At 51.0% G+C, this 25,841-nt stretch overlaps 4 protein-coding genes across 8 annotated transcripts; all 4 read right to left on the bottom strand.

The window, feature by feature from the left end:
• Nucleotides 1-548: 548 nt before the first annotated feature.
• Nucleotides 549-8,667, bottom strand: dmc1 (DNA meiotic recombinase 1). Of its 4 annotated transcripts, none has more exons than XM_088607069.1 (14): nucleotides 8,485-8,666; nucleotides 7,344-7,468; nucleotides 6,690-6,734; nucleotides 6,186-6,332; nucleotides 5,631-5,713; nucleotides 4,988-5,040; nucleotides 4,475-4,516; nucleotides 4,050-4,122; nucleotides 3,536-3,627; nucleotides 3,160-3,233; nucleotides 2,856-2,970; nucleotides 2,716-2,776; nucleotides 2,420-2,536; nucleotides 549-817 (listed from the first exon to the last, which is right to left on the bottom strand). In XM_088607069.1, exons 2-14 carry the CDS (start codon nucleotides 7,398-7,400, stop codon nucleotides 748-750), a joined length of 1,029 nt encoding a protein of 342 aa, XP_088463195.1. In that variant the 5' UTR covers nucleotides 7,401-7,468; nucleotides 8,485-8,666; the 3' UTR covers nucleotides 549-747. The 4 variants fall into 4 exon arrangements, with proteins under 4 accessions (XP_088463195.1, XP_088463198.1, XP_088463196.1 ...); XM_088607072.1 differs by having other exon boundaries at nucleotides 8,408-8,666; XM_088607070.1 differs by having other exon boundaries at nucleotides 8,554-8,660.
• A 691-nt stretch (nucleotides 8,668-9,358) lies between these two features.
• On the bottom strand, nucleotides 9,359-12,727 carry tomm22 (translocase of outer mitochondrial membrane 22 homolog (yeast)). Of its 2 annotated transcripts, XR_015926521.1 has the most exons (5): nucleotides 12,445-12,727; nucleotides 11,657-11,775; nucleotides 10,911-11,028; nucleotides 9,681-10,435; nucleotides 9,359-9,646 (listed from the first exon to the last, which is right to left on the bottom strand). XR_015926521.1 is itself a non-coding variant. In XM_088607167.1 (4 exons), exons 1-4 carry the CDS (start codon nucleotides 12,535-12,537, stop codon nucleotides 10,361-10,363), a joined length of 405 nt encoding a protein of 134 aa, XP_088463293.1. In that variant the 5' UTR covers nucleotides 12,538-12,727; the 3' UTR covers nucleotides 9,359-10,360. The 2 variants fall into 2 exon arrangements, 1 of the variants encoding a protein (XP_088463293.1); XM_088607167.1 differs by having other exon boundaries at nucleotides 9,359-10,435.
• Nucleotides 12,728-13,577: 850 nt separating this feature from the next.
• On the bottom strand, nucleotides 13,578-17,410 carry LOC148648601 (uncharacterized). The gene is made up of 3 exons (XM_088607108.1): nucleotides 17,211-17,410; nucleotides 15,712-16,188; nucleotides 13,578-15,128 (listed from the first exon to the last, which is right to left on the bottom strand). Exons 1-3 carry the CDS (start codon nucleotides 17,235-17,237, stop codon nucleotides 14,682-14,684), a joined length of 951 nt encoding a protein of 316 aa, XP_088463234.1. The 5' UTR covers nucleotides 17,238-17,410; the 3' UTR covers nucleotides 13,578-14,681.
• A 1,503-nt stretch (nucleotides 17,411-18,913) lies between these two features.
• On the bottom strand, nucleotides 18,914-23,323 carry LOC148648602 (galectin-1-like). The gene is made up of 3 exons (XM_088607178.1): nucleotides 22,011-23,323; nucleotides 21,468-21,636; nucleotides 18,914-20,504 (listed from the first exon to the last, which is right to left on the bottom strand). The coding sequence occupies exons 1-3, from the start codon at nucleotides 22,034-22,036 to the stop codon at nucleotides 20,358-20,360; spliced, it is 342 nt and encodes a 113-aa protein (XP_088463304.1). The 5' UTR covers nucleotides 22,037-23,323; the 3' UTR covers nucleotides 18,914-20,357.
• Between the last annotated feature and the right edge of the window lie 2,518 nt (nucleotides 23,324-25,841).

A 25,841-nucleotide genomic window follows, 5' to 3' on the forward strand; every position in this document is an offset into this window, starting at 1 on the left:
AGAGCGCAGGGTCAGCCATTTATAGAGCACCCCTGGAGCAGTTGGGGTAGAGGGTCTTGCTCAGGGGCCCAACAGAGTAGGATTCCTCTGCTGGCCGTGGGATTTGAACCGGCAACGGCAGATCCTGAGCCACAGAGCCACCACACAGTCCCAGGTTGGTTTGCGGTCCGACCTGAGCAGCCAGTTTAACAATTAACGTAATTATTTCCTCACTTAAGACACACATGGGATGTTTCTTTCACAGTTGGTAACTGAAAACGTGCAGCTTTCTACAGGTGCACGTAGCCGTAAGACTCTTTGGACCCGGGTGAGGGATATCAGAGCCCAACAGTTCAATGATTAGACCCGCTGTGTAGGCAACAGTTAATGTGTTCTCTGCCCTCAACAGCTTCCATACCGAATTAGTTCAGAACGGCAGAGACAGGGAGTTATTTCACAAACGGCACCAAAAGGGAACAAGTTTTCCTCCCTGTTGAAATAATAAAAACAGATGACATCCCGTCCCCTGTCTGTCCCTCCACTGAACACAGGCAGAACACAGGTGCACCGACGGTATAAACCATTTTATTCTCCTGGCGAACAATCTGCACTTCGGAAACGCACAGATCAATCAGGCTTCGGAAGCGAGGGCTCGCTGGTGCCCACGAACACAGGGAACGGCGTCTGTCTCGCCACTCCACTGACAGCCCTCGGGATGGGGGTCCCCCTGCTCCCCCCTCCTCCTTCCTCTCCCTCCCAGTGGCTCCTTCACTCCTTGGCGTCTGCCACCCCGCCCGGAGTGATGGAGAACGTGGCCTCGTTCTCCGGCAAATCGGGGCTAGGGAACGAGACGGGAGAGTGCCCGTTACTGCCCGGCTCTGGGACCGCCGGCGGCCGAGGAGAGATTAGCGACAGCGACGTTTTCGAAGCCGCGGGGGGCCTGTGGAATTCGGGGAGGGGGGTGGGGTTCCCGTGTGTTGGTGTAGTGCGGGGGTCCCCAGTCCCGGCTGGCCAGTGTGTCTCCTGGGTTTCCTGAAGAGCTGTGAGGAGCTGTTTAATGGGTCCAATCAAGCTGATAACAAGCTGCTTTGTGCTGTTACCAGCCCAGCTGAACTGAAAATCTGCAGTACCCCCAGGACCGGGACTGGGGACCCCTGGTGTAGACACACTGTCCCCCCAGGACCGGGACTGGGGACCCCTGGTGTAGACACACTGTCCCCCCAGAACTGGGACTGGGGACCCCTGGTGTAGACACACTGCTCCCCCAGGAGCAAGACTGGGGACCCCTGGTGTAGACACACTGTCCCCCCAGAACTGGGACTGGGGACCCCTGGTGTAGACACACTGCTCCCCCAGGAGCAAGACTGGGGACCCCTGGTGTAGACACACTGTCCCCCCAGGACTGGGACTGGGGACCCCTGGTGTAGACACACTGCTCCCCCAGGAGCAAGACTGGGGACCCCTGGTGTAGACACACTGTCCCCCCAGGACTAGGACTGGGGACCCCTGGTGTAGACACACTAGCTACCCCAGGACTGGGACTGGGGACCCCTGCTGTAGACACACTGTCCCCCCAGGACTGGGACTGGGGACCCCTGCTGTAGACACACTGTCCCCCCAGGACTGGGACTGGGGACCCCTGGTGTAGACACACTAGCTACCCCAGGACTGGGACAGGGGACCCCTGGTGTAGACACACTGCTCCCCCAGGACTGGGACTGGGGACCCCTGGTGTAGACACACTGCTCCCCCAGGACTGGGACTGGGGACCCCTGGTGTAGACACACTGTCCCCCCAGGACTAGGACTGGGGACCCCTGGTGTAGACACACTAGCTACCCCAGGACTGGGACTGGGGACCCCTGCTGTAGACACACTGTCCCCCCAGGACTGGGACTGGGGACCCCTGCTGTAGACACACTGTCCCCCCAGGACTGGGACTGGGGACCCCTGGTGTAGACACACTAGCTACCCCAGGACTGGGACAGGGGACCCCTGGTGTAGACACACTGCTCCCCCAGGACTGGGACTGGGGACCCCTGGTGTAGACACACTGCTCCCCCAGGACTGGGACTGGGGACCCCTGGTGTAGACACACTGTCCCCCCAGGACTGGGACTGGGGACCCCTGGTGTAGACACACTGTCCCACCAGAACTGGGACTGGGGACCCCTGGTGTAGACACACTAGCTCCCCCAGGACTGGGACTGGGGACCCCTGGTGTAGACACAATGTCCCCCCAGGACTGGGACTGGGGACCCCTGCTGTAGACATACTAGCTCCCCCAGGACTGGGACTGGGGAGCCCTGCTGTAGACACACTGTCTCCCCAGGACTGGGACTGGGGACCCCTGGTGTAGACACACTGTCCCTCCAGGACTGGGACTGGGGACCCCTGCACCGGTAGTTTCCTGCGCTGTCCCGGCACGCTGCCTCGTCATACCTGTCGTAGATCTTAGCGATGCGCATCTCGCCCCTCCCCTTCCTAAGGCTGATGCGCGTCGTGGAGGCGTGCGCCAGGATGTGCCCGCCAATCGGCTTCTTCGGATCTGCCTGGAACCTGAGACGGACACAGCAGCCCCCCAATCAGAGCGGCGGCCGCGAGTCACACGAGTCAGAGGCACAGGGGTGAGTGGGAAGAGTCCCCCTGCCCTGCCCGTCCCACGCTCACTCGGGGACCTCCTGCAGGACTCCAGTGACTCAGCTGGGTGAGACAGCGTCCCTCTCCAGTCTACTCACGTCATGCCGGCGCCGGGGTCCGCCGTCATCTGATTGGTCACGAACACGGCCACGTTGTACTCTGACACAGAGCAAACACGATAGATTAAACGCGGGTTCGGGCCCCGGGTTCCCCGAGCGCGGGCGAGCGAGGGGCGCACCTTCGGAGATCTTCTGGAGCCGGGAGAGCATCTGCGCCAGCTTCTGCTGCCTCTCGGCCAGCTCGCCGCGGCCGGAGAAGTCCACCCGGAACAGCGCCATGATGGAGTCCACGATCTGCGGGGGAGAGAGAGAGCAAACGAGCGAGAGCCGCGCCAGGGGACACACGGACCTCGCCCGGCCCTGCGGCGGCGTCTTCCAGCCCCGGAGAGCCCCGCTCCTCAGACACGAAGGTTTACAGGCTTCAGGTTAAAAATAAAAGGGATTTCGTGAAAGGGGCGAGAGGGAGGGGGCAGGTCGTCTCACCAGCAGCTTGAAGACGCCGCCCTCCTCGTGGAACTTGGCCGCCACGAAGTCCAGCAGCTCCATCTGGTGCTCACCTGCGAACGGGGGGCACACGTCAAGACACTCGCCGGCCCCCCGAAACGCAGCCCGGTCCTGGACCCGGGGTACCCCTGCGTTCCCACTGGGCCCTCAGTCACCAGGGCTAACTGGCGCCAGAAAGCGATCTGCTGTCTGCTGTTATTCTGCACCCTGAAGGCGAACGACTGGAAGTGCACTTTTTTACAAGACAATGCTGCTACATCTGAGCCTAAAACAGGTCAGCGTGACAGCCCCAGGTGTGCGTGGGTTAAGAGTTAAAAAGTTATCGTCTAGACCCAGGCTCTGGGACGGCCCTTACTGGTGTAGGCCCGAGCGTACAGCACGTTGTCCAGCACGGCGTCGTGGTCCACATTGAACCTGTCGGCGATGTCCCTCAGTCTGTCTGGCCGGCTGGCAGCGCCCTCGGGCTAAGGAGCTCAACAGGCAAGGCTGTTCCCGGACAGGACTGGGAAACACACGACACTCCCAGGACAGGACTGGGAAACACACGCCAGGCGGGCCACACCCTGAACGCCTGCCCATCACAGGACACACACACACACACACCAGGGCCAGTTTTCCCAATAGTCAATTAACCTATTAAGATGTCTTTGGACTCTGGAAGGAAACCAGAGCACCTGCTGGACACCCCCGTGAACACAGGGAGAACTCCTCACAGACAGCACCCCGAGTCCAGAACCGAACCCAGGGCCCCAGTACTGTGCGGCCGTGATGCTAACGACTGAGCCACCCGTGACACGCCGACCAGAACCGCAAACAGTACTCCAGAACTCGCCCTCGCGGTCAGGGCTGGCAGGAGCCCGGAAGGATACAAGGTGTTCTCCGTGTCGATGAAGATGACTTTCCCTCCGGAGTATCCGTCCTCTCCCGGGAGCTGCGCCGTCACTGCGGGAACGAGTCCGAGCGCAGACGACAGTGATGGGAAAGACTCAGAGCGCGGCGCGACGCGGCACCGAACACGGCCGCTTTGTAACATTTCTTCCGTTTTTATCGTCACAAACAGAAACATCTTTACAAAAAAAACAGATTCCAGCCACACGAAAGACTAAAAAACAATCGAATTTCAATATTATTACAATACCGAGATTGATTTTCAGTTCTCGACTGAAATGGAAAAACCCCTTGTGGTTCAAAGGAGTTTTTTACATTTTAACACGGATCACGACTGCCCTCATGTAGGCGTGTGGATGAAAGGAGTTTATCCCTCCTTGACCACTCCTGCAGTGACAGTACTCACCGCACAGAGTGTGGGAGAGCTGCGTCTTTCCCGTCCGGAATTCTGTAAAAACACAATCCAACACGGGAAACTCCAACCGGATACAGAGTAAAGGGCGCTGGGGCCCGTCACTGTATCCTCAAACTGTACATCTGTGTATCACAGCTTCAACAGCTATTTCACATAATTCACCTTCTCTTGCAGCACTACGGCTTAACACTGTCTTGTTTTGCATAAATCGTGTTCAGCTGTGGCTCAGTTCACTGTATTATAACATCTATCACTGTATTCCTGGCTCAGTCACTGTATTCTGGGCTCAGTTACAACATTACAGCTTCTTTCACTGTATTATATCTTCAGGCCATGGCTGTTTCACAGCATTAAAGCTCTGGACATCAATCATAAAGGCAACATATCATGGCAGGCAGCAGGCAGAGTGTGAGAGCTGTACAGTCTGGCTGGATGACCTTCTGCGGTGCAGTCTGAGCCCCGACTGCGCGGTATGGACCCCAGGGAGCCCGCCGGCCGACTCACCCCCGAAGGCCTCAGTGATGGCCATGCTCTCTATCCCTCCCCCCAGCAGCTTGCTGCAAGGACAGAGAGAGGAGGGCAGTGAGAGGACAAGACCGACGCGTTCCTGTCGGTTCCTGTATGGAGCTCCGGTGCGCACAGGGCTCTGGTCAGTACAGAGCTCCGGTCCGCACAGGGCTCTGGTCAGTACAGAGCTCCGGTCCGCACAGGGCTCTGGTCAGTACAGAGCTCCGGTCTGTACAAGCTCTGGTCAGTACAGAGCTCCGGTCCACACAGGGCTCTGGTCAGTACAGGGCTCTGGTCAGTCCAGAGCTCCAGTCTGTACAAGGCTGGCTGGACACCATGGATAGCACAGCACTCCGCTCTGCACAGGATTTGCACAGGCAGGGTAAGTGCAGGGTAGGGGGCGCAGTTTGAAATAATTACACATTAAAATGGAAAAAGCGATCTGGCATAGGATCTGTACAGCATGTACACCTCTTCTCCCCTGTTCTGTGCTTGAATTAAATACAACTACAATGGGAAGACCTCTCACTCCCTGCTGCTGATGAAAAACCGAAATGAACGCAGAGGCTGGAAAGCGGGGAGCAAGGGGATGCCTGTGAGAGTGTGGGGGCGCGAGGGGTGACCCCACTCCGCTCTTAACTCGAACTCCGCGCTGCCGGTGCTGATGTGGAACACCTGCTTCCTCTTCTCACTGTACTGGTAGGCCGTCACGAAACCCTTCTCCTGCAACACACGCACACACAGGGCAGCGGTCAGCACAGGGCTGGCTGGACACTGCGGTCAGCACAGACCTCTGGTCTGCACAGGGCTGGCTGGACACTGCATTCAGCACAGGCCTCTGGTCTGCACAGGGCTGGCTGGACACTGCATTCAGCACAGGCCTCTGGTCTGCACAGGGCTGGCTGGACACTGCGGTCAGCACAGGCCTCTGGTCTGCACAGGGCTGGCTGGACACTGCATTCAGCACAGGCCTCTGGTCTGCACAGGGCTGGCTGGACACTGCGGTCAGCACAGGCCTCTGGTCAGCACAGGCCTGGCTGGACATCACGGTCAGCACAGCTCTTGCCGGACACTGCAGACAACACGGAGCTGCGGTCAGCACAGGGCTGGACACTGCGGCCAGCACAGCACTCTGGTCTGCACAGGGCAGGGGGCACCACGTCCGGAGCATCAGTCCCCTGGCCGCAGCTCTCACCAGCATCTTCCCAGCAGCCTCCTTGATCTTGTCCACCTTCGCCTCCGACAGGCCCTTGACGTTGCAGAGCGCCTTGCGCGTGGTCATCTGGATGCCCTTCACCGTGCAGATCCCCACCGCCTTCAGCTTCTTGATGTCGGCCATGTTCTGGGGGCGAAGGACAAAGGCGGGAGGAGAAAGAGAGAGAGAGAAAGAAAGTCTCTCGCGCTGCGGTCATTCAGATGACCCTCACACTGTGAACCCAGAGCCCCCCAGATCCCCCCAGAGCTCTGTGCTGCTCCGTGAGTCGGAGACACAGGGAAGGAAAAAGCATCGAAATCTGCTCAATAAAGACATGGATTGGAGTGTTCAGGAAAGAATCCTCTGATTTTAACATACAGTATGGATTTCAAGTATAAAAAGCCCAATAAAGATTGAATCACCTTTTTTCCCCAGTGCGTTTGCGTCCGCCACATTTGTTTTGAATCGTACACGGCCTATAGAGCACGTCTGCATGATACTCACGATCCCGTGCTTCTGCAAGAGGTCGACATCTTGGAAGAACGAATCCTAGACGGCAAAGGACACAAAGCAAAAGACGGCAAAAGGAAAACGTGAGCATCGATCGCGCGCAGATGTTAGAGCAAGCACGATCCCCCGGCGCGTTGATTTCAGAGACTGCCCAGTCGCCCTCGCACGGAGCGACACTGGTGCATTCACTGGAGACAGTGTGCCTGACACTGTTTGGGACCAGGAGCGCTGCTCGGAGACAAACGGAGCAGTAACCAGGAACCCCCTGAAGGGGGGCAGCACAGGGGAGCTGTGACTCAGGCACCCCCCTTGTATATCGTGATTGTGTACGGAGGCGAGCCCTCCAGGTGTCTGGGGGGCACGGAACTCGGCGCCTCACAGCTCACGGCACCAGCTGTGGACTCCGGCCCCCCGGATACAGTCCGGCTCGGGATTGCTGGGGCCGCCCATGGTCTCGCCCCCTCTTCTCCCGCTGGGGCAGGACGAGCCGAGCTGAGCCACACGGGCCCCCGCGGGGAGCTGTGCTTTAGAGGGGGGGCAGAGCGAGTCCCGTCCTGTCCCATCCCCGGAGCCCACTCGTCCCGGACACCAGCAGCCTCAGCAGCCAGAGGCCGGCTCTGGGGACCCGACGGGCCGGGAGTCCCGTACCTCATCCTCCTGGAACCCGGACTCCGACTCCAGCAGCTGGTCCTCGACGGATTTCATGGCGGGAGGCTACGGGGGGCCGCTCCTTCGCTGGCTCCGACGGGCGGGACCGTACACCAGGGGCAACACTGTGGAGACGGGCAGGGCGGGGCGGGGAAAAGAACAGGGATCCGTCACAGTTACCAGTCACCTGAGGACGGGAGGACTCCCCACACACTCACGAGGCGCTGAGGGGAAAGCGTTTTTAAAAGTCGGCAGTCATAGCCATCAGAGCTGTGTGTGTTACTAGTACGCGAGGCCAGATCTTGCCTTTTAAAAGCCACTCCCTGCCAATTTCTGACACATTGTAAAGAAGTAATCCTTTACCACTTTTCCCAATATTTCAGGTGGGGAGCTGCGTCAGTGTAGGCTGCAAAGGAACGAGTGAGAGGTTTATTCCCCGCTGAAAAGAGAAGAAAGAAAACAACGTTTCGGCTGTGGAGCCTTGCTGCGTTATGAGTGATGAAGGCTCCACGGCCGAAACGTTGTGTTTTCTTCCTTCTCTTTTCAGCGGGGAATAAACCTCTCACTTGTTCCTTCCCCCCTACGATATTGTCTACAGGTATAAAGGATTTGTTAGCCCATCCACTAAATAAAAGCAAGTAATCACACGTAACTAAATATAGACCCATAGCTGTATCGGTGAATTCGGGTCAGTGCACGTCTGCGTCACTGTAGCTCAGAGAAGGTTAGTTCGCCGATTTATTAAGTCAAATACTGGTAGCGAAACGGATTTGTTCGTGACATAACCCCAGCAAGCGGCACACGACACAGTAAATTAACTAACTGTAAGTGAAAATTGTTAATTCCTCACACGTCGAAATGATTTTTACGCAGGGCTACGAAATTAAAGTCCTGCCTCTGAATACCTTACACACCACGCATACAATGCCTGACTTTAACGAAACGAAATACAATGTTTGTGATTATTACGTACAGTACCACTGGGCTATGAACCTACAATATTTCAATAAAATAATATCAAAGTATTTCCGTGAAAACTGGATCTTCAGTTTATATCCAGTCACCTACGTTGGTCAGATGTTTTTGCCCTGCTGACCCGTTTCTTAAGTAAATTAAGACTCCCAAGGAACCGTAAGAGCACCTGAGGAAGAAACGTTTCTTCGAATTTGATCTCACAGGCTCTGCTGAAGTGATGAAGCCGTTTAATTACCAGACGTTGTCGGCGATTTGAGGTTTTTGAATTATGACCCACGACCGGCGGGAACTTCGGCCGGACTGACACGCCTCACCCGCCTGGCCCTCGTGCTGTTGTTTTCCTGCTTGCTGATTGGCGCAGGCGGCCAGTCAATCAGTATGTTCAGATGGTCTGATAGGGCACCGGGGGCACATCCCCCCGCCCTCGGCCGGCCCACTCCTAACGACGATTGGAGAGATCTGCTGTCCATCAAAGAGCTTACTCCCCCCCCCCCCCCCACACACACACACGAGGAGCCCAGCAGTACCTCGCGTGTCCGTTTGTAAGGCTTTGTGCAAGGTAATTTTTACATTTAAGAAGAAAACCTTAAGAATTTTTTAAAACACTTTTATTCCAGCATGCCCGCACCCAACACTACATACAACAAAACCGATGCTTATACAACATAAACGGTTTGCACCCCGATTCTCGCTCTGGATGGAGATGGAGTCATCCGGGTCCTTTTAGAAACCGACAAACCAGCAGAGAACAGAAGAGAGCGACATCATCGAGAATGACTCCCGACCACCAGGAGCACAGCTTAGAAATGGGAGGAGGCCATTCACCCCACCTCGTCTGTTTGGCAGCTAAACTGATCCCAGCCTCTCACCCAGCTGCTTCCTGAAAGAGGACGCGGTATGGTCTTCACCCACTTGTTCCACGCTCCCACCCATCTCTATGTAAAGATCACTTGCTTGATATCTACAGTAGCAGCTTCGAATTGTGTCGCTGCCAGCTGCAATTCTGCACAATAAATAAAAAAACGCCAAGAACTCACAGATCTTCGACATTCCACTTTTTAATTCCTGTACAGCAGACTCGTACACATGGGCATGGGCAGCCCATCCAGGGACAAGAGGGAAAGGGAGTCTGGTCGCAGAGTCCCAGGCTCCCCTCCCCTCCATATTTCACACGGAAGTAGACGGGTCCCCCAGATCGCCGGGGGTGGGGTGGGGGGATGGGGACAGTGACCGTGTATGAAACAGGGCTGGCCAGGGGGCGGCGTGTCCACACCGGGGCTGCGACAGTCAGAGAGGCGCGGATATTCACGCCGGGACTTGACCAGCGCCTCCCGCGGCCCGCTCATTGACAACAGGGGGCGCCAGAGACACCTGGACAACAGAGCCAGACCCTCGAGAGGAGACAGGACAGCGCAGGCGTGATGTGAAGGAACAGGACGTTACCGACGCTCGCGTTTCAGATCTCTCAGGGCTACAGATTCACGAGAGGGTTTTTTCCTCACGGTGATCAAACATTTGAAGCGATCAGCTTATACTGGACTTTGTTTTGTATCCCATTGCCGACGCTGTTATCCGGGGGCTCTGCTGTCCAGCTGCTGGGTGACAGTCTGGTCAAAACTGAGCCCAGTCCGGTTCATTTCTCAGCCCAGTCCTGCCCGACGCCCCGGGCCCCAGGTGACAGGCCGGGCTCACGGACGCATCGCCAGCAGAGCCCAGCCCGTCCTGAACCGGAGCCAACCCGAACACGGCACAGCCCCGCATGGACGTGATGCAGTCTCCTCCTGGCCTCTCCGATCCCAGCCGCTCCCACGACCCGCGTGTAAAAACACTACAGTAAAACCACAGTGGGCGGGAGGGGGGGGGGGGGGGGGGTGAGTCTCTGTGGGCCGCTCCGGGGAGTCTGGGAATCGGGCAGCGCTGCAGGGGCTGCTGGGAAGGGAGGGGGCGGGGCGTCTTCTTCCTCTCCGGTGCCGCCCCCCTCCCGCCCCCGCCCCGCGTCTCCTCGGCTCCGGAGAGGATCGGACGCGGTTCCGGGTTCCAGGTCACATCTTGCCTGGAGCAGGAGCCATCATCCCTGGCATCCCCCCTGACATGCCCGTGTTTGGTCCCAGCAGGATCTGCAAAAAAAATTAAAACCAGTTGAAACACATCCGCCCTCCTCTCAGGACATTACAGGGTGGTGGGGGTGGGGAACAAGCCGCCCAGCCGTGTTCCTGATTCCAATTCCCTGGTTCCTCTCAGGACAAAGCTGGACGAGATCCTCCAGTCAGGACAGGGGACTCTTCTTTACACAGAGGGTGGTGGGGGTGGGGAACAAGCTGCCCAGCAGCTTTGGTGAAGCCGATACCCTGGCTTCTCTCAAGACAAAGTTGGATGAGATCCTCTAGCCAGCACAGGAGGCACTGCTGTACACAAAGGGTGGTGGGAGAGTGGAACTGCCCAAAGAGTGGAAGAAGCTGCCCAGAAATGTTGTGGCTCCTTTCTAGACCCCCTGCCCCAGATCCTCCCACCCAGGTGTCATCCTTTCACTGTCAGGCCTTTGTCAATGTGCCCCACCCCCCCTTTCCCAGCATGCACAGCACCGCCCCCTACCTGTCTCTGCTGCTGCAGCTGCTGCTGCTCCAGCTGCAGCCTCTCGGTCTCGAAGACAACGGGCAGGACCAGGATCATGAAGGAGGTGGTGCCGATCCAGAGCGCCGAGCGCGTGAAGCTGGGGGGGGCCGGCCCAGCAGGCAGGAGGGGGGGAATCAACACCAGACAAGGTTAATGGGGATCAAAGCAGAGAGAGAGAGACGCCATGGCCTGATGACTCGAACCCCGGGCCTCCAGGACAACAGGGCCCTGCATGCTTGTTGGTCTGCTCAGACTCAGATGCCATCCTTTTGATGAGACGTAAAACTAAGTCTCGGTGGTCATTAAAAATGTATTGACAAGAGTAGGGGTGTCACCCCAGTGTCCTGGCCAAAATTCCCCCCTGACCTTTACCAATGATGTCCTCCTAATAACCCCCCTCTCTGAACTGGCTCCATCACTCTGCTCTCCTCCCCACTGAGAGCTGGTGTGTGGGGAGCGGACTGGAGCATCATCCAGGTGGGGTACACACTGGTGGGGGTGGAGGGGATCCCCAAGACCTGTCCAGCGCTGTGAGTGGGGTGTGCAGAAGAGTGCTATGTAAGTGTGAGGGAGTATTAATTATTCTTCTCAATTCTAAATGTACTTTCCCTTAGTGCCTGCTTGTGTCCTCTGGTTCGTCTGTCACTGCGGACTCTGCTCAAGCCCGCCGGCACTTCCGAGTCTCCTGCACCGAGGAGGCCCGCACGCACGTCGGCCCGGCTTACCTGTAGAGCTTTTTGGTCAGGGAGAGGGAGCAGTCGAGAGTCACGCCCGTCGCCGAGCGCACCCCATCGGGGAACATCTCCGTCAGCCCCCACAGCCGCTCCGCCAGGGTCTCGTCCAGCTGCACAACGGGAGGAGGCCGGAGAGACTTGAGCCATCGCAGCCCGGAGACAGCGCACCCCTCCACCCCGCAACACTGGCCCGGACTGAACCACAGGCGCACCCCCAATGCGTAATGGACAATCAGGACTAATTCAATTCAACCGGCTGGGATCGCAGACTCGCCCCCAATCTCTCGACGGGAACAATAACATGACCGCTTTCACCGTGACCGAAACGGACATCGACGAGAGAGACTACCGGGCGCTGGATCCCCGCGGTGATGACTTGCGCAGGGATTTCAACAGAATAAAGGAGGTCTTCACCCCGAGGACGCCATCGATAACCTCTATGGGTTATCAGGGCACCACCACGCCTCTCGGCAGCGCGGTGGAGGGAGAGGAGTCGCAGCACCGGACTGTGCGGCCGCAGGGCCGAGACACGGACCTCAGACCCTGCCGGCCGTGCGGAGGGGCAGCGCGATCATCGCAGGCTGGTGTGTGTGGGGGGGGACCGGGGGACAGCCACACCGATAACACAGCTAACGCTCAATGAGCCCGGCTCCCCGCGGCAGCATCACGCCAGCTCACAGCGTGAGGCTCCTGCCGGGGCAACGTTTCGCCCCCGCCTCCACCGCGCCCGCCGGACGAGAGAAAAGAGGTGGACATATCCTCTAGTCCGGAGTGGCTACCTCCTCGTCCTCCTCGTCTCCCTCGATCTCGTCTTCCGGCGGCCTGGTCTCCACGGGGCCCGACGCGGGAGACAGCTTCTCGATCCCAGCCATTCGCCCAGGCGGAGTGTCAGCGGGTAACGTCGAGCTTGTTCGGGAAGATCAAATAATAAAGTCGGACAAAAAAAAAAAAGAAGGAAATTCCCCGTTTTCCACCGGCCTGGCCGTGAGTGAGGTTGAAGCCGGCGCGCCGCGCGTCTCGCTCTGCGGTGTGCCCGAGGTCACTCAGGGGTCACGGGCCGCGCTGCACCACGGGAAGGCGGAGGACTCTCCTCCAAGACAAGTGTCCGGAAGTTGATCGTTTGTGGGGGGGAGGGACATAAAGTCATAGCGCCATCTTGCGACGGAAAGTCTCCTCGAGACTGTCTGGGTCTGCTTTATTAAACAGTTCCTATAATAATATTATTAATAATTCTGGACACTCCATTCACAGCGCTCTACAGGTCATGGGGATCCCCTCCAGCCCCACCTGGATGATGCTCCAGTACTCTCCCCACACACCAGCTCTCAGCGGAGAGGAGATAAACCTTCCTCTGCGTAAAAAACAAAATGTTGTAGAGCTGTTGTAGAGCTGTAGAGTAAAAATCTTAAGACTTTTTTTATTTTCAGAGATGGAGAACATCTTTTTAAATTGCTAAGAACTTAGATCTGCACAATAAAAGAGGTCAAAATAACTCGTTTTTTTATTAAAACATTAAAATACAAATGTTTAATAGTGCGAAACAGGAAATGTGTACACGTCTACAGATATTTTGTAATACGTGCTTCAGTAGCTGCAGTTCACCTGCTTTCGGTTGATAATCACTGTGAACCAAGAGATTCCCTTTGTTGCGGTACAGAAAGGTAAAGGTCGTCAGCGATGTTTTATATATTTACAGATTTATTTACAATAACAAATACAAACAACCTGAAACGAGTAAAGGAAACCAAAACAAAAGTTCACTTCTCTAAAAGCCCTTATCTGTAAACGCACGTCCGTCCCTGCTCTGGAGATGATGTCTTCATGACCTTCCTTTAAATTTGTGTGTCATCTCATCAGCATAATAACAAAGACATTTCAAAAACTTAGTTTCAAATGAGGAAAAATATCACAATTCCTTTAGAATTCCTTTTATTTGTTCAGGATACAGTAAAGGCCACTAGATATAATATAAGCTGGAATCCTCAAATTTAATTTTCTTGTCATTTTCTTTAATATACTTAATTATATAATTGTTTAGCTGAACGTAGTGATACAGAAACACATGCAGTAAAGCAATTGCTTTCAACTTCACCGATCACAGGTTCATGGGCACCAGTGACATGGCCTTTCCTTGCTATGCCATAATGCAGCACAAATTACTCTATAATGAACAGAAGGAGAGGTGAGTTCAGCACTAAATGATCATTTGTTTTTTGCATAGTTGTCTGTCTGACCTTTCTCTGTCCTAATACACTTAAGAGTTGCTGAAAAAGAAAGCAGAATTAATTTCCTTTTCTCGGTTCAGATACAGCAAAGGAAAAAAGATCAGCAAATACAATATAGGCTGAGAGACCAGGACTGATACTGCCTGTGTGACACAATGCATACTGCATATATGATTATTTTATATAGTATATAGAAGGAAATACCAAATCAAAAACAGTTTGATGGCATCACAAAATATCCAGAAAATTAACACTTTAAATAGACATTAACCATGCTGATAGTGGTCGATTTGTTTTATTGCTAATCATTTAGATTTTGTTGCGTTGTGCATTCCAGCAAAAAAGAAAAAATCAGCTTTATGAATTTCACCCGAGTCTCTTCACTGGAATTGTAATAATAAGTGCAAAAACAGTGAGGGACAATGTGTGCTCTGTAAAAGCATGTACCACTGTGTCTGTGGTGTGTACAGTGTGGTGTTGTGTGTCTGTGTTGTACAGTGAGGGAGTGTGTATGCTCTATACAATCATATATAAGATCACTTTACTTTAATTTGTCTTTTTGCAGACCCCAGCTTGCTCTCCATGAGACACACAGACAGGGAGAGAAGCTGGGGGTCAGAGCGCAGGGTCAGCCATTTATACAGCACCCCTGGAGCAGCTGGGGTGAAGGGCCTTGCTCAGGGGCCCAACAGAGTAGGATTCCACTGCCGGCCGCTGGATACGAACCGGCAACCTTCCAGCCACAGACACAGATCCTGAGCCACAGAGCCACCACACTGCCCTCCGCCCAATCATGTGCACAGCAGGAAGTTGCAGCAAGAGTCAGGGTCATCTCGGGCCGCCTCTATGTTCTCCTTGCCCTGACGGGGGCTCCTGCACAGGAACTTCCCATTATCGGCTCTGAAGACAAAGTACTCCCCACGGGTGAAGACCTCAAACTCGCAGAAGACGTCAGCCTCAGCCTTGGCAGCCATGATGGAGTCAACCCCCCCAACGCCCCCCCAGTTGATCCGACTGAGGTACACGCCTCTGAGGTCCTGCAGCAGCAGCTTCCCGCTGGGGGCCAGCAGAGCCCTGAACTGGCTCCACTGGCCCCTGCTGGCCCCTGCAGCCTCAATGTTGCGGCCGACACTGCTGTGCTCGGTGCTGCACCACAGCAACCCGTTGTCGGCTCTGAAGGACACCAGTGTGCCGCTGTTGATGCAGGGCAGGATCGTGCCCAGGCCGGAGGTCAGACTCTAGGAGAGGAGGAATATTATCAACACAAGCAGCAGGACCAGAGTCATAAAGCTCAAGACCTTCCCCCACAAAGAGCACTTGTAACACACAGTAAACTGCTCCTACACCATCAGCTTTACAGTGATAACCCAACAAAGAAACAGCTTTAAACTTGAAGAAAACAAAACAAAAATCACTATGTCCTCGTAGTGACCAGTGCTCACTGTGTCCAGTGGACTGGTTTAACACACTGATCTCTATGTCCTCGCAGTGACCAGTGCTCACTGTGTCCAGTGGACTGGTTGAACACACTGATCTCTATGTCCTCGTAGTGACCAGTGCTCACTGTGTGTCCAGTGGACTGGTTGAACACACTGATCTCAATGTCCTCGGAGTGACCAGTGCTCACTGTGTCCAGTGGACTGGTTGTACACACTGGTCTATTTGTCCTCATAGTGACCAGTGCTCACTGTGTCCAGTGGACTGGTTTAACACACTGCTGTACAGCTCCTCACAGTGAATATATGGGTGCTGACTTCTAGCAGTGCAGAAAGTAACGGCTCTTCCTCTCAAACAAGAGCTCAAACGAGTAAACGCTCTTACTGCAGTTGGTGGTTCCACATCTGCTGGATCTCCGCAGCACAGCAGGAAGTTGCAGCAAGAGTCAGGGTCATCTCGGGCCGCCTCTATGTTCTCCTTGCCCTGACGGGGCCTCCTGCACAGGAACTTCCCATTATCGGCTCTGAAGACAAAGTAATCCCCACGGGTGAAGACCTCAAACTCGCAGAAGATGTCAGCCTCAGCCTTGGCAGCCATGATGGAGTCAACCCCCCCAACGCCCCCCCAGTTGATCCGACTGAGGTACACGCCTCTGAGGTCCTGCAGCAGCAGCTTCCCGCTGGGGGCCAGCAGAGCCCTGAACTGGCTCCACTGGCCCCTGCTGGCCCCTGCAGCCTCAATGTTGCGGCCGACACTGCTGTGCTCGGTGCTGCACCACAGCAACCCGTTGTCGGCTCTGAAGGACACCAGTGTGCCACTGTTGATGCAGGGCAGGATCGTGCCCAGGCCGGAGGTCAGACTCTAGGAGAGGAGGAATATTATCAGCACAAGCAGCAGGACCAGAGTCACAAAGCTCAAGACCTTCCCCCACAAAGAGCACTTGTAACACACAGTAAACTGCTCCTACACCATCAGCTTTACAGTGATAACCCAACAAAGAAACAGCTTTAAACTTGAAGAAAACAAAAGTCACTCTATGTGCTCATAGTGACCAGTGCTCACTGTCTGTACCGTGCAGTTAACTGGTTTAACACACTGGTGTATGTGTCCTCATAGTGACCAGTGCTCACAGCGTGTCCATTCTGTCACTTGATCAGTAATTTAATCACTTTTTAATCTTCTCCAGCTCTCACAGAGCTCCAGGAAGTGGCTTAAGAAGATGAGCTGCTGCACTCTGAATCGAGAAAGGAACAGGAGCTCAGGGTGTTACTGTACGCAGGTCGGGCTTCGTGAATCAGGATTCACTTCGTGAATCACTCGGTAAGACTATTCAAAGGGACGTTTCAGAGATTTACAATTAGAGAGGCATCCGAGAACCTTTTCTGGTTTTATTAGTAACTCAGACTTTGGCTCTCCATATCAACAGCGGCACTGTGAAAGGTATAAACATTTCAGGTAGAGAAATTTAAGAACTTCAGCAAGCAGATAATACTACTGTTTTTCTTAAGAACAGAAGAGAGCTGTATGATGCAGTTGAAGGTTTAAACGTGTTTTCATCTATTTCAGGTTTATTTTTAAACTGGTTTAAAAAAGGTTTACATTTTAAAAAATGTGAACTATTTACTCAAAGACTCTGATTTAGGAACAACTGATAATAGGCCTCTAGAGAAAGTGGCACCATACCCAGGTATAAGAATTTGTAAATATCAAGAAGGAGGAAGAGGTAGGTGGAATTTCACACCCATTATAAAGGGAAAAAAGATTCCGTTCTCGTTCTCTTTACATGGAAATACACTGAAATATCTGCAAGGCTGTAAAGATTCCCAGTTAGTTACAAGACACCTCGACTCTAGACAGGAGCACAAATCACGTACTGAACTTACTGAATGAGACATCTCCGCACCGTTCATTCGTGAAACTGGGAGGCTGATATGGTATTTCACAAGCACTGCTTCTCTTCGCTTCTCAAGAAGTCGGAATAAGTAATTTCTTCCTGTTAAAATGTGTTAAAAACTCAGCAAAGTGGCATCGCGACCACGCCCGCACGAAACCAAATCCACACTGACTCTGCAGATCCACAGCTTCAAAACAACCGAGGAGAGCGCGGACGGACAGAGAGGCGCGTCTGCAGCCGGCTAGTCCTCCCCGCGCCCGCTGGCGCCCCCTAGTGAGGAGGGGTGCAACAACCGCGAGTGGCGCCGTTCGTGCGGGCGAGTGAATTTCGCCCGGAATTTATATCGCAGGTATGAAGCAGGCGTGAACACGTAATCACGGGTGTTTTCGTCACGGCGGGGGTTTCATTGCAAATAGGCAATCTGTGGAAATAGACCAGAAATGAATGGACACAATTCAAAGCCTCGATTGGACATGAGTTTTCAACCCCTGATCCATGATCACAGCTAAACAAATCCGAATTACAACTATTTTGGGGGGTAGCTCCAAGATGACAGGGGCTCAGCACCTCTGCCGGTGGCACAGCGAGCACAGAAGTCACTCTTGAAACGCCCCCTCTCGTTTCCCCCGGCACAGGCTGCGGTGTAAGAAGAGAGGCAGGAGACTGCAGCTCACTGGCTTATCACCCTTTTTCAGGCCTGCGGACGTGCTGGTCACTCAGGGAGGGGAGAAAGAGAGAGAAGATCAGCTGCAAGCACACAGCGTGAGGGTCGAGCAGGAGAGAGGGACACAGGGGGAGGGGGTCCCCCATATCTGGAGGGGAGTGGGGAGGAGAAGAGAGTCTGCACTGTGTGAAGAGGCAGCTCACTACGATTCACTCCCATTTGGGACCACAGTGGGGTGGGTATTACGAACAGAAATGTTCATACTGCAGCTTTCTAAGAACACGCGTTCAGGACACGTACAGGCACCTATGTAGCGTGTTCGCGGCGCAGTTGACTGACACTGAGGATTGTGGGTAATTGAATATGGACTCCGAGACCCTTGACCCCTCCAGGTTACCCTCCTGTGCCTGAGTGTCCCCCGCGCTGTGTTGGTGCTCCTCTTCCTCCATCATTCCTGCTCCTTGGTTCTGTTGCGTCTCCAGAGACAAGCCTTTCACAATGACTTCAAGACCCTGTGTTTGGCAGTCTGCGGTCTTCTGCGTATTTGAAAACCATTTCCTGGGCATCAGTACATCAGCGTATTTGCCGTCCAGCTTCGAGGTCTTGATCAGATCGTGCAGAGCTCTTCACTGCGGCTCAGTTGTCCATACGGGGAATATGGGAGACTGATGTTGCTTCTGAACACAATGTTAGAGCTGCTGACTCCCTAAAGAGCTCCAGTTTTTCAAAGAGTTCTCTGTTTTAAGGTCATATTGGTTTGGTCCAAGCTCACTCCGTAAAACTGACCAGCCTGAGTTCAACACCAGCCTCAACCTCAGCTCAAATGACCTCCTGCAGTCAAGCTCAGTCCAACTGGCTGCTGAGCAATGTGCAATGTAAGGTAGTAGCAGACCAGCCCTGCTCCTCAGCATCATAGAAAGTCACTGGTTCTGGACTGGACTAACACTGGTTCAAATCAATCCCACACTGCCTACCAATCACACTGTCTTTTGTCCAAGTCGGAGCTACAGCAGAAAACAAGGCACATATGGAATGGCAGAAAAAAATTCTCTTTATTAAAATATTGTGATTTGAACGATTAAACTGGGCTAAATATAACAAAAATAAGGATTACAAATTTAAAGGAAACAAAGAAAAAAACATTTGATAATCCACACAAAAACATTAAGACATCAGCATAAAAAGCAGGCACTTTTCCCCCTTTGTGAAGTTTACCAGTAGTGTCTGGTTTTGCTTCCAACAGATCTTTCAGTCTTGATCAGGTCTTTTTACTGCAGTAGCAGGGGACTTTTAATTAAGGAAAACAGCCCTTATCCGAATGAGTCCAATTTACAAGTGCTTCTTGATTTTCCAATGAAGTAACGAGACCGAAAGTAAGAAAATAATCAATTTGTCAATCTTCTCCTAGCATGAACAATTTACTGCCAACACCCCCACAAACCAGACCCTTTTTACCACTGGAGGGTCTCCAGTGAACCAAGAGCTCCCCTGTTTCAAAGGAGCAGCGTATCTCTGCCAGCACCATGGCAGAACTGAATTAAACAGTGACCGACATCAAACATCTGAGGACCTGAGAGTTTTAATTAATGTTTGCCAAGAAACAGAGGAGAACAGACTGTCCTGATCAGAAAACAGCCGTGTAATCAATACCAGCTGACAATACATTCTGTACAACTATTCACATGCCTCAGACTGAAGACACACAGCTAACTTTAATAACTAGAACTCCCGTACTGCTGTGAAGGGAATATCGTCATCATGACAAGGGTGCACTGTCATACTGAAGTCTTTGCTCTTTATTGTTGCAAAGGGCAGAAGCACTACAAACTGTTACAACTGTTAAGCACCGACGAAATGTCCAGGACACGCAGAAAAGACCATGAAGTGTTACTGTTCCCTCATCATGATCGCTGTACAGGTGTAAGGAAACCCTAAAGAGGAGATATGGATCCTGTGCAGCCGCAGGAGGAGGTGGTAGTCATGGCAACAAACAATCCAAGTCGAGAGGCGAGATCGTGGTCAGTGAGAGTAAAGGCAAAGGGGCAATCGAAAATCCAGAGTGACACAGGGTTTAGAATCGCCAGGTAGAGCTCTCAGGGAGTAGACTCAATACCGAGCAGCAAGACACAGGCTGGAGAGGCTCAAATACTGCAGCTGGCCGCACGGTAGGGCGTCGTGCTGAGTTAACCCGTGCGGCGGCGCTTGTAATTATCGCCCCGCTGCTGGCACCGGTTAGCTCTCTTGGGGGCTGGTCTGGGCAGGCTGGCGGTCTTGACAACAGGTGCTCCAGTCAGATTCGATAGTCCAGCTGGGTTTCTCCCACAAGGAGAGAGGGGTTTGTCACCTCATCCCCAGTACCCCCAAACCTCTACACTGTCACCCCAGTGACTCTGCCCCGTGTCCTGAATATGGAGCAATGGGACTACTGACATGACACACGAGTACTTGAGTAAAACAGCAGGTGTATTGAGATCACTGGATTGTCAGTGATTTCACACGGATGTGTCCTTTAACTCTCATGTAAGTCAGTTTCTCAACTCCTTGTCGATTAGGGAAACTGAGCTTCTGGCCATCTGGCAGCTCCACCTCAAATCCCCTGGCACTGAAGTTAATGACCACCTGGAGAGAGAGGGAGGACAGGAGGTTGATTGAGAAAGTGTGAAACACCACAGACCCCTCCATCTCCTCTAAAGCCTGACGTATGCTCTGATGTCCACTACTGAGAGAGCAATGATCTTACAGCAGTGCCCCAGGAGACACAACTGTAGGAATTATGTGTGAACCCTAATAAATTTAGCATGAATGTGAACTAAAATAAAGATAAACAGTTGTGCTTTATTTACTTGGTAACTGCATAGTTTTAAGAAAGGTCTGACTGATCTCTTGGTTAATAGGTTGACCTTCAATGACCAATTCCCAAACTCCAACGGAGTTGAAGCTCTTCAGGTTTGGACTGGGTTTGAGTCAGGGGCAGAGTCGGGACTCCTGCACACCTGGACAGCCAACCCTGATGGCAGCCTGCTGCAGATAATGATCTGGCTTGACACCTTGCATCTCTAACCTAAATTCTAGTTTAAAAGTGCATTTTGTTTATTAATTTAGTAAGTGCAACCTGTTTCACAAAAATATTAAAATAACTATAGACACAAGTGGCCTCATAATCTAACAATTACAAACATGAAATAATTCAATTTCCTTTACGTTTCAGAGGTATTTCTGTGACATCTGCCTAAAGCTACTGGTCTGATGACTCTTAACTGATGAAGACTCTGAAAGGAACAGCCGATGCCCCAAATGACGTTCCCACTCCGTAGAAGAATCTTTCCTCAGATCCACCTCTCTGTCTGAATACACGGGCACATTGCTCTCCAAGCACACAGGTACTGTATTTCCTGATGAATATGCTCTGCTGCTGACCGGCTCTGAAGACGATCGATTGTTACACCTTGTGCAGTTGGTACTTGGAACCAGAGTTGCCAGTGTGTGTTGAACAGTGTGTGTGTGCCCTCTGCTGGGCAGGGGAATGTGCAGACGTGTACTCAGTCCTTGAGGGGAAGAGTCCATGACGCCCCCAGCCCTCACCTTGGTGTCTGTGTCTTGCTGGAAGGAGAAGTTAGGGTATCTCTGCTCAGACTGCCAGCAGCCTGCATGTCTGGAGTTCAGCACAATGGTCCTGCTCCCTGGACCACTGAACTGTGATTTGAAGTGCAGGGCCAGGTCCTCCTCTTTCTCCCCCAGACTGACCTCAAACCTGCGAAACACAGGATCTTGGTAACAGCAGACTTTTACCGCAAAACAAAATATATATATATAAAATCGAGAACTATTTTAAATAATTTGATTATCATTATACTATAAACCAAATTAAATCTGACAGAAAAGAACTCAACTTTAAATGCTCTATAATGTATGTTTACAAGTTATTTTAGAGGAAGTCCAATGTATTATTAAGATGTCATGTTTGTATTATTAATTGTGTTAAACTGCTGAACAGGTCAGATGGATAACTAACTCTAGAATCTGTACGAGAGAGATTCTGTTATTAGAAACAGTTCACATCCCATAAAAATAACAAGTGTGATGCTAATGTACTGGCACTGCTCAGTATCTTTATACTGTACATACTTTCTGGCAGACGCACGGATCTTCATTTCGATTGTCACACTTCCTCCTGGTGTCAGACTGATGTTTTTGGCTTCATACTGTTCCTGTAATGGGGACAATGTTAAAGAGTTACTACATTGGTTATAAAGACAATAAATGCGCGATAAATTGACAAATTAAAAAAAAACACCTTTTCTTCACTTGAACTTAATCTTATGAGGCATTTGGAATCCTTTGTTTATTTTATAGTCAACAACCGTTGATCAGCATAGCTGATCTAACAAGACAGATACTTCCACACCCCTGGAACTGACTCACTGATCAGAACTTCACCATGGAGCCCGACAAAGACCCAAAACACACAGCCACTACAACCCAGGAGCTCCTCAGGAGAAACAGGTGGAAGATATTTGAGCAAGGCAACCAACTAAGTTGGATTTTAATCCAACTAAGCAGCATCTGACATCCTGACGACAACACTGAAGTCAGAGCAGCCCAACAACAGGCTGTACCTCAAACAAAGCAAAGCATCTCAAAAGACCACACAGAGCCAAGTCAGCTCAGTGGGTCACAAACGTCACAAACTTATTGCCTCAAAGGATATACTGAAAGTGTATGTGTCCCAGTGCTTTCTGTCATGGAGCTGAACACAAGGAATGATTTTATTATGCAAAGAATCGTTTTCATGGAATTACACAAAATCTATCAATCTAAATATATTGTACTTGTTCATATTAATCTCATGATCACAGATATAAAATGCTTGACTGTCAAGGCAAAAACTCCAATTAAAGATCAGCAAGCACTGTCATACAGTAGATCACTGTGTTATACTGGATAATAGAGCAGCTCCCTGTGATTAATATGAAGCTATTGATTACAGACAATGCCTAAAGAAAGTCTACACACCCTTTCCAAAGCAACACATTTGGTGACCTAACAGCTTGAAATCAAGACACATTAAATCAAAATTTAGTTTTAGATTTATTCATGCGTAATACAGAAACTGCACATGAAAAAACACTCAAATATCCTGGAAAGAATTACAAATGAAAACCTAGAAAAATGTTTTGTATAGGTGTCCATAACCTTAAGTCAAAATTTAGTTGAAGCACCTTGTGCATGAATTACACCAATAATTCTGTTTGGATTGGTCTGTACAGATCTCAGTAGTCATGTCAAATGTCAGTAATAATGTAGCACAGCTACATTTGGCAACACTGCCAGAACCTACAGAACTGTTCAAGCTCAGTCATGCTGCAAGGGCACAGCTGATGGACTGAGACGAGACCTTCAAGTCATTCCACAATTTTCAATTGGATTGAGGTCAGGGCTCTGATTGGGATTTTTAAACTTTCTGCTGTTTAGCAAGTCCACTTGCTGTGTTGCTTTGGCTGTATTATAGAATGCTGCCTCAACCTTGCTTTCCAGTAGGGATGGTGTTCAGTAGGGTGATGTGCTGTATTTTCACCAGACGTAACATTTTGCATTTAGGCCACAATGTTCTATCCTGATTTCACATGGCAGCAGAATCTTCCCAGTGTGAGTTTGCAAACCTCAAACGACACTCAATATGGACTTCCTGAAAAGTGGCTTTCATCTCTCCATCCTCTGTTGTAGCCCAGTACTGTGACACTGGTCAATCTTTGACATTTGCCAGTCACAGTTGCCATTAGGTTTGTGGTGGCCTCTCTGATGCCTGGTCTTCCATTTTGGAGGGAGGACCTGATCTAGGCAAGGTCTTGATCTTGGTGTTCCCACACGCCTTCCATATCTTAATGATCATACACACTGTGTACCAAGGGATATTTAAGACCTCTGAGAACGTTTTATACTGATCTCCTGCTTTATGTCTTTCGTCAACATTATGCCAGAAGACTTTTGGGTTCCTTGTTGGCTTTGGAGTGCACTGCCCAGCAGAGGAGACCTACAAGAACAGCTGATTCTGAACATTCTGAAATCATTAGAATAACTGTGGGTGAAGACAGGTGGAGGTTCATTAGCTTGCTGTCTGAATGGGAAGGCAACTGTTGGCACCCGAGCTCATTTACAATTGCTGATACTCTGGAATGTGCACACTTATCAAACCCAGGCTCTAGCTTTTCATTTCTAATTATGTCTCCGAAGGTTTGAGAATGTGTTTTTCACTTGGAGGTTGTGTGTTACAATGTGTAAATATAGGTCAAATAAACTCTGATTTTATGTATCTTGATTTCAGGCTTTTAGACCACAAAATGTTTTGAGAGGGTGTGCAGACGTCTAGAGGCACTGCACTGCAGCATTGTATACATCAATCTGTTGCATGTACACCAGATGATGCAAAATGATCAGAGAATCTACACCATTTCCTTTGTTGCACTGTATTCACTGCATATATTCTAAACTGATTTTAGTTTTCTGTATACAAATTACAAACAATAAATACCAACATTTAAGGCTATTTTAAATTCAGATATTTAAATCTTCCAGGTGAAGAGATGAGCTACTTAGGACAAAAACACTATTGAGGTACAATACTGTACTACAAATAATAAAAAACACTGTACAAAGAAATCGATCAAGGAGAATCAAAAATTAGAAAACAGCCATAAAAACAATTTAAGATCTTTACAGAGGATATGAAGAAGACAGGGGCATCAGTAAGATATATAAAAATAGATTAAATAGAAGGTAGAGCACAACCCAACTGGACCACGTCTGTGTCATAATGTAGAGACTCCCTCTGTCCTGATGTGAAGTATATACTGTAGGACCATAAAGACAATGTCTCCTTCTTTCTATAATAACAGCACTGTGACTCGAAGACAACCGATCACCTCCCGTATACAACAACCTGAGTCACCAGTGAATAAGGGCAGAAGTGTATACAACAGTATAATCCTGTCTGATGAATTGTGTAGTTTCCTCTGCCCTGTTCTCCTGAAGGAACTACACTTCCCAGCAAGACCAGGGGACTCATTCGCCCATTTCCTGGGAGAACCTTTAGCAATGACACTCTCTCTCAGTGTACAGAAGGCAGAAAAAGCACAGCTCTCTGTCTACTGTCTCCAGGACCACTGGGATAAAGGAATCCTGTTGGCACTAACAAAGAAATTAAAAACAAGATACAGAGAGAAAAGCATCTGGGGGAATCTCTAGAGCTCTTTATCCATCGTTTGACAAAGGGTGAAAATAAAGTTGTTTGAGCAGCTCTATCCACATCCTAAACCTAACAGTTTTATACATCTGTACCTCAGTGTTTAATACTAATAATATCACACATCACACAGGGTCAGGACAGCACAACACTCATGTCAACAGTACTTACAAAAGACTGCAGGGTGGACAGAGCAGGACCATGTGAAAGAGAGACAGAGAAATACAGGTTAGAGCACAACCCAACTGGACCACGTCTGTGTGTTCTACTGTAGAGACTCCCTCTGTCCTGATGACACAGTGGAGTGGGGATTATATAGGACCAGGGACTGAGCTCAGGTCAGAAGCTCCTCTCTCTTACTGAATGAGTGACCATCAAGACAATGGCTCCTTCTTGCTATAATTACAAACTAGACGACTACTGATCACCTCTCAATTGAAACAGCTCACAATGACTAATGAATAAGGACAGAAGTATATAGAAACATCGTATAATCATGGTCAGCACCAATCTTTGTCTATTGTCTTAATGAATCTTGAGATAAAGGAGATTTGTTTGCCTAAAATAATTAAATGAAATTATTAAATGAAATAATTAAATGAAATGAAATAATTAAATAATTAAATGAAAGAGAGGAAACTATATGAAACTATATGACTGTTTTCAATCTTTTGCCAAAGGTTGAAAACAGAGTCTGACAACTCCAGGCTGTCAGG

Source organism: Lepisosteus platostomus, chromosome 14 (assembly GCF_059453375.1).
Source record: "Lepisosteus platostomus isolate fLepPlt1 chromosome 14, fLepPlt1.hap1, whole genome shotgun sequence".
In the NCBI taxonomy this organism is placed as follows: Eukaryota; Metazoa; Chordata; class Actinopteri; order Semionotiformes; family Lepisosteidae; genus Lepisosteus; species Lepisosteus platostomus.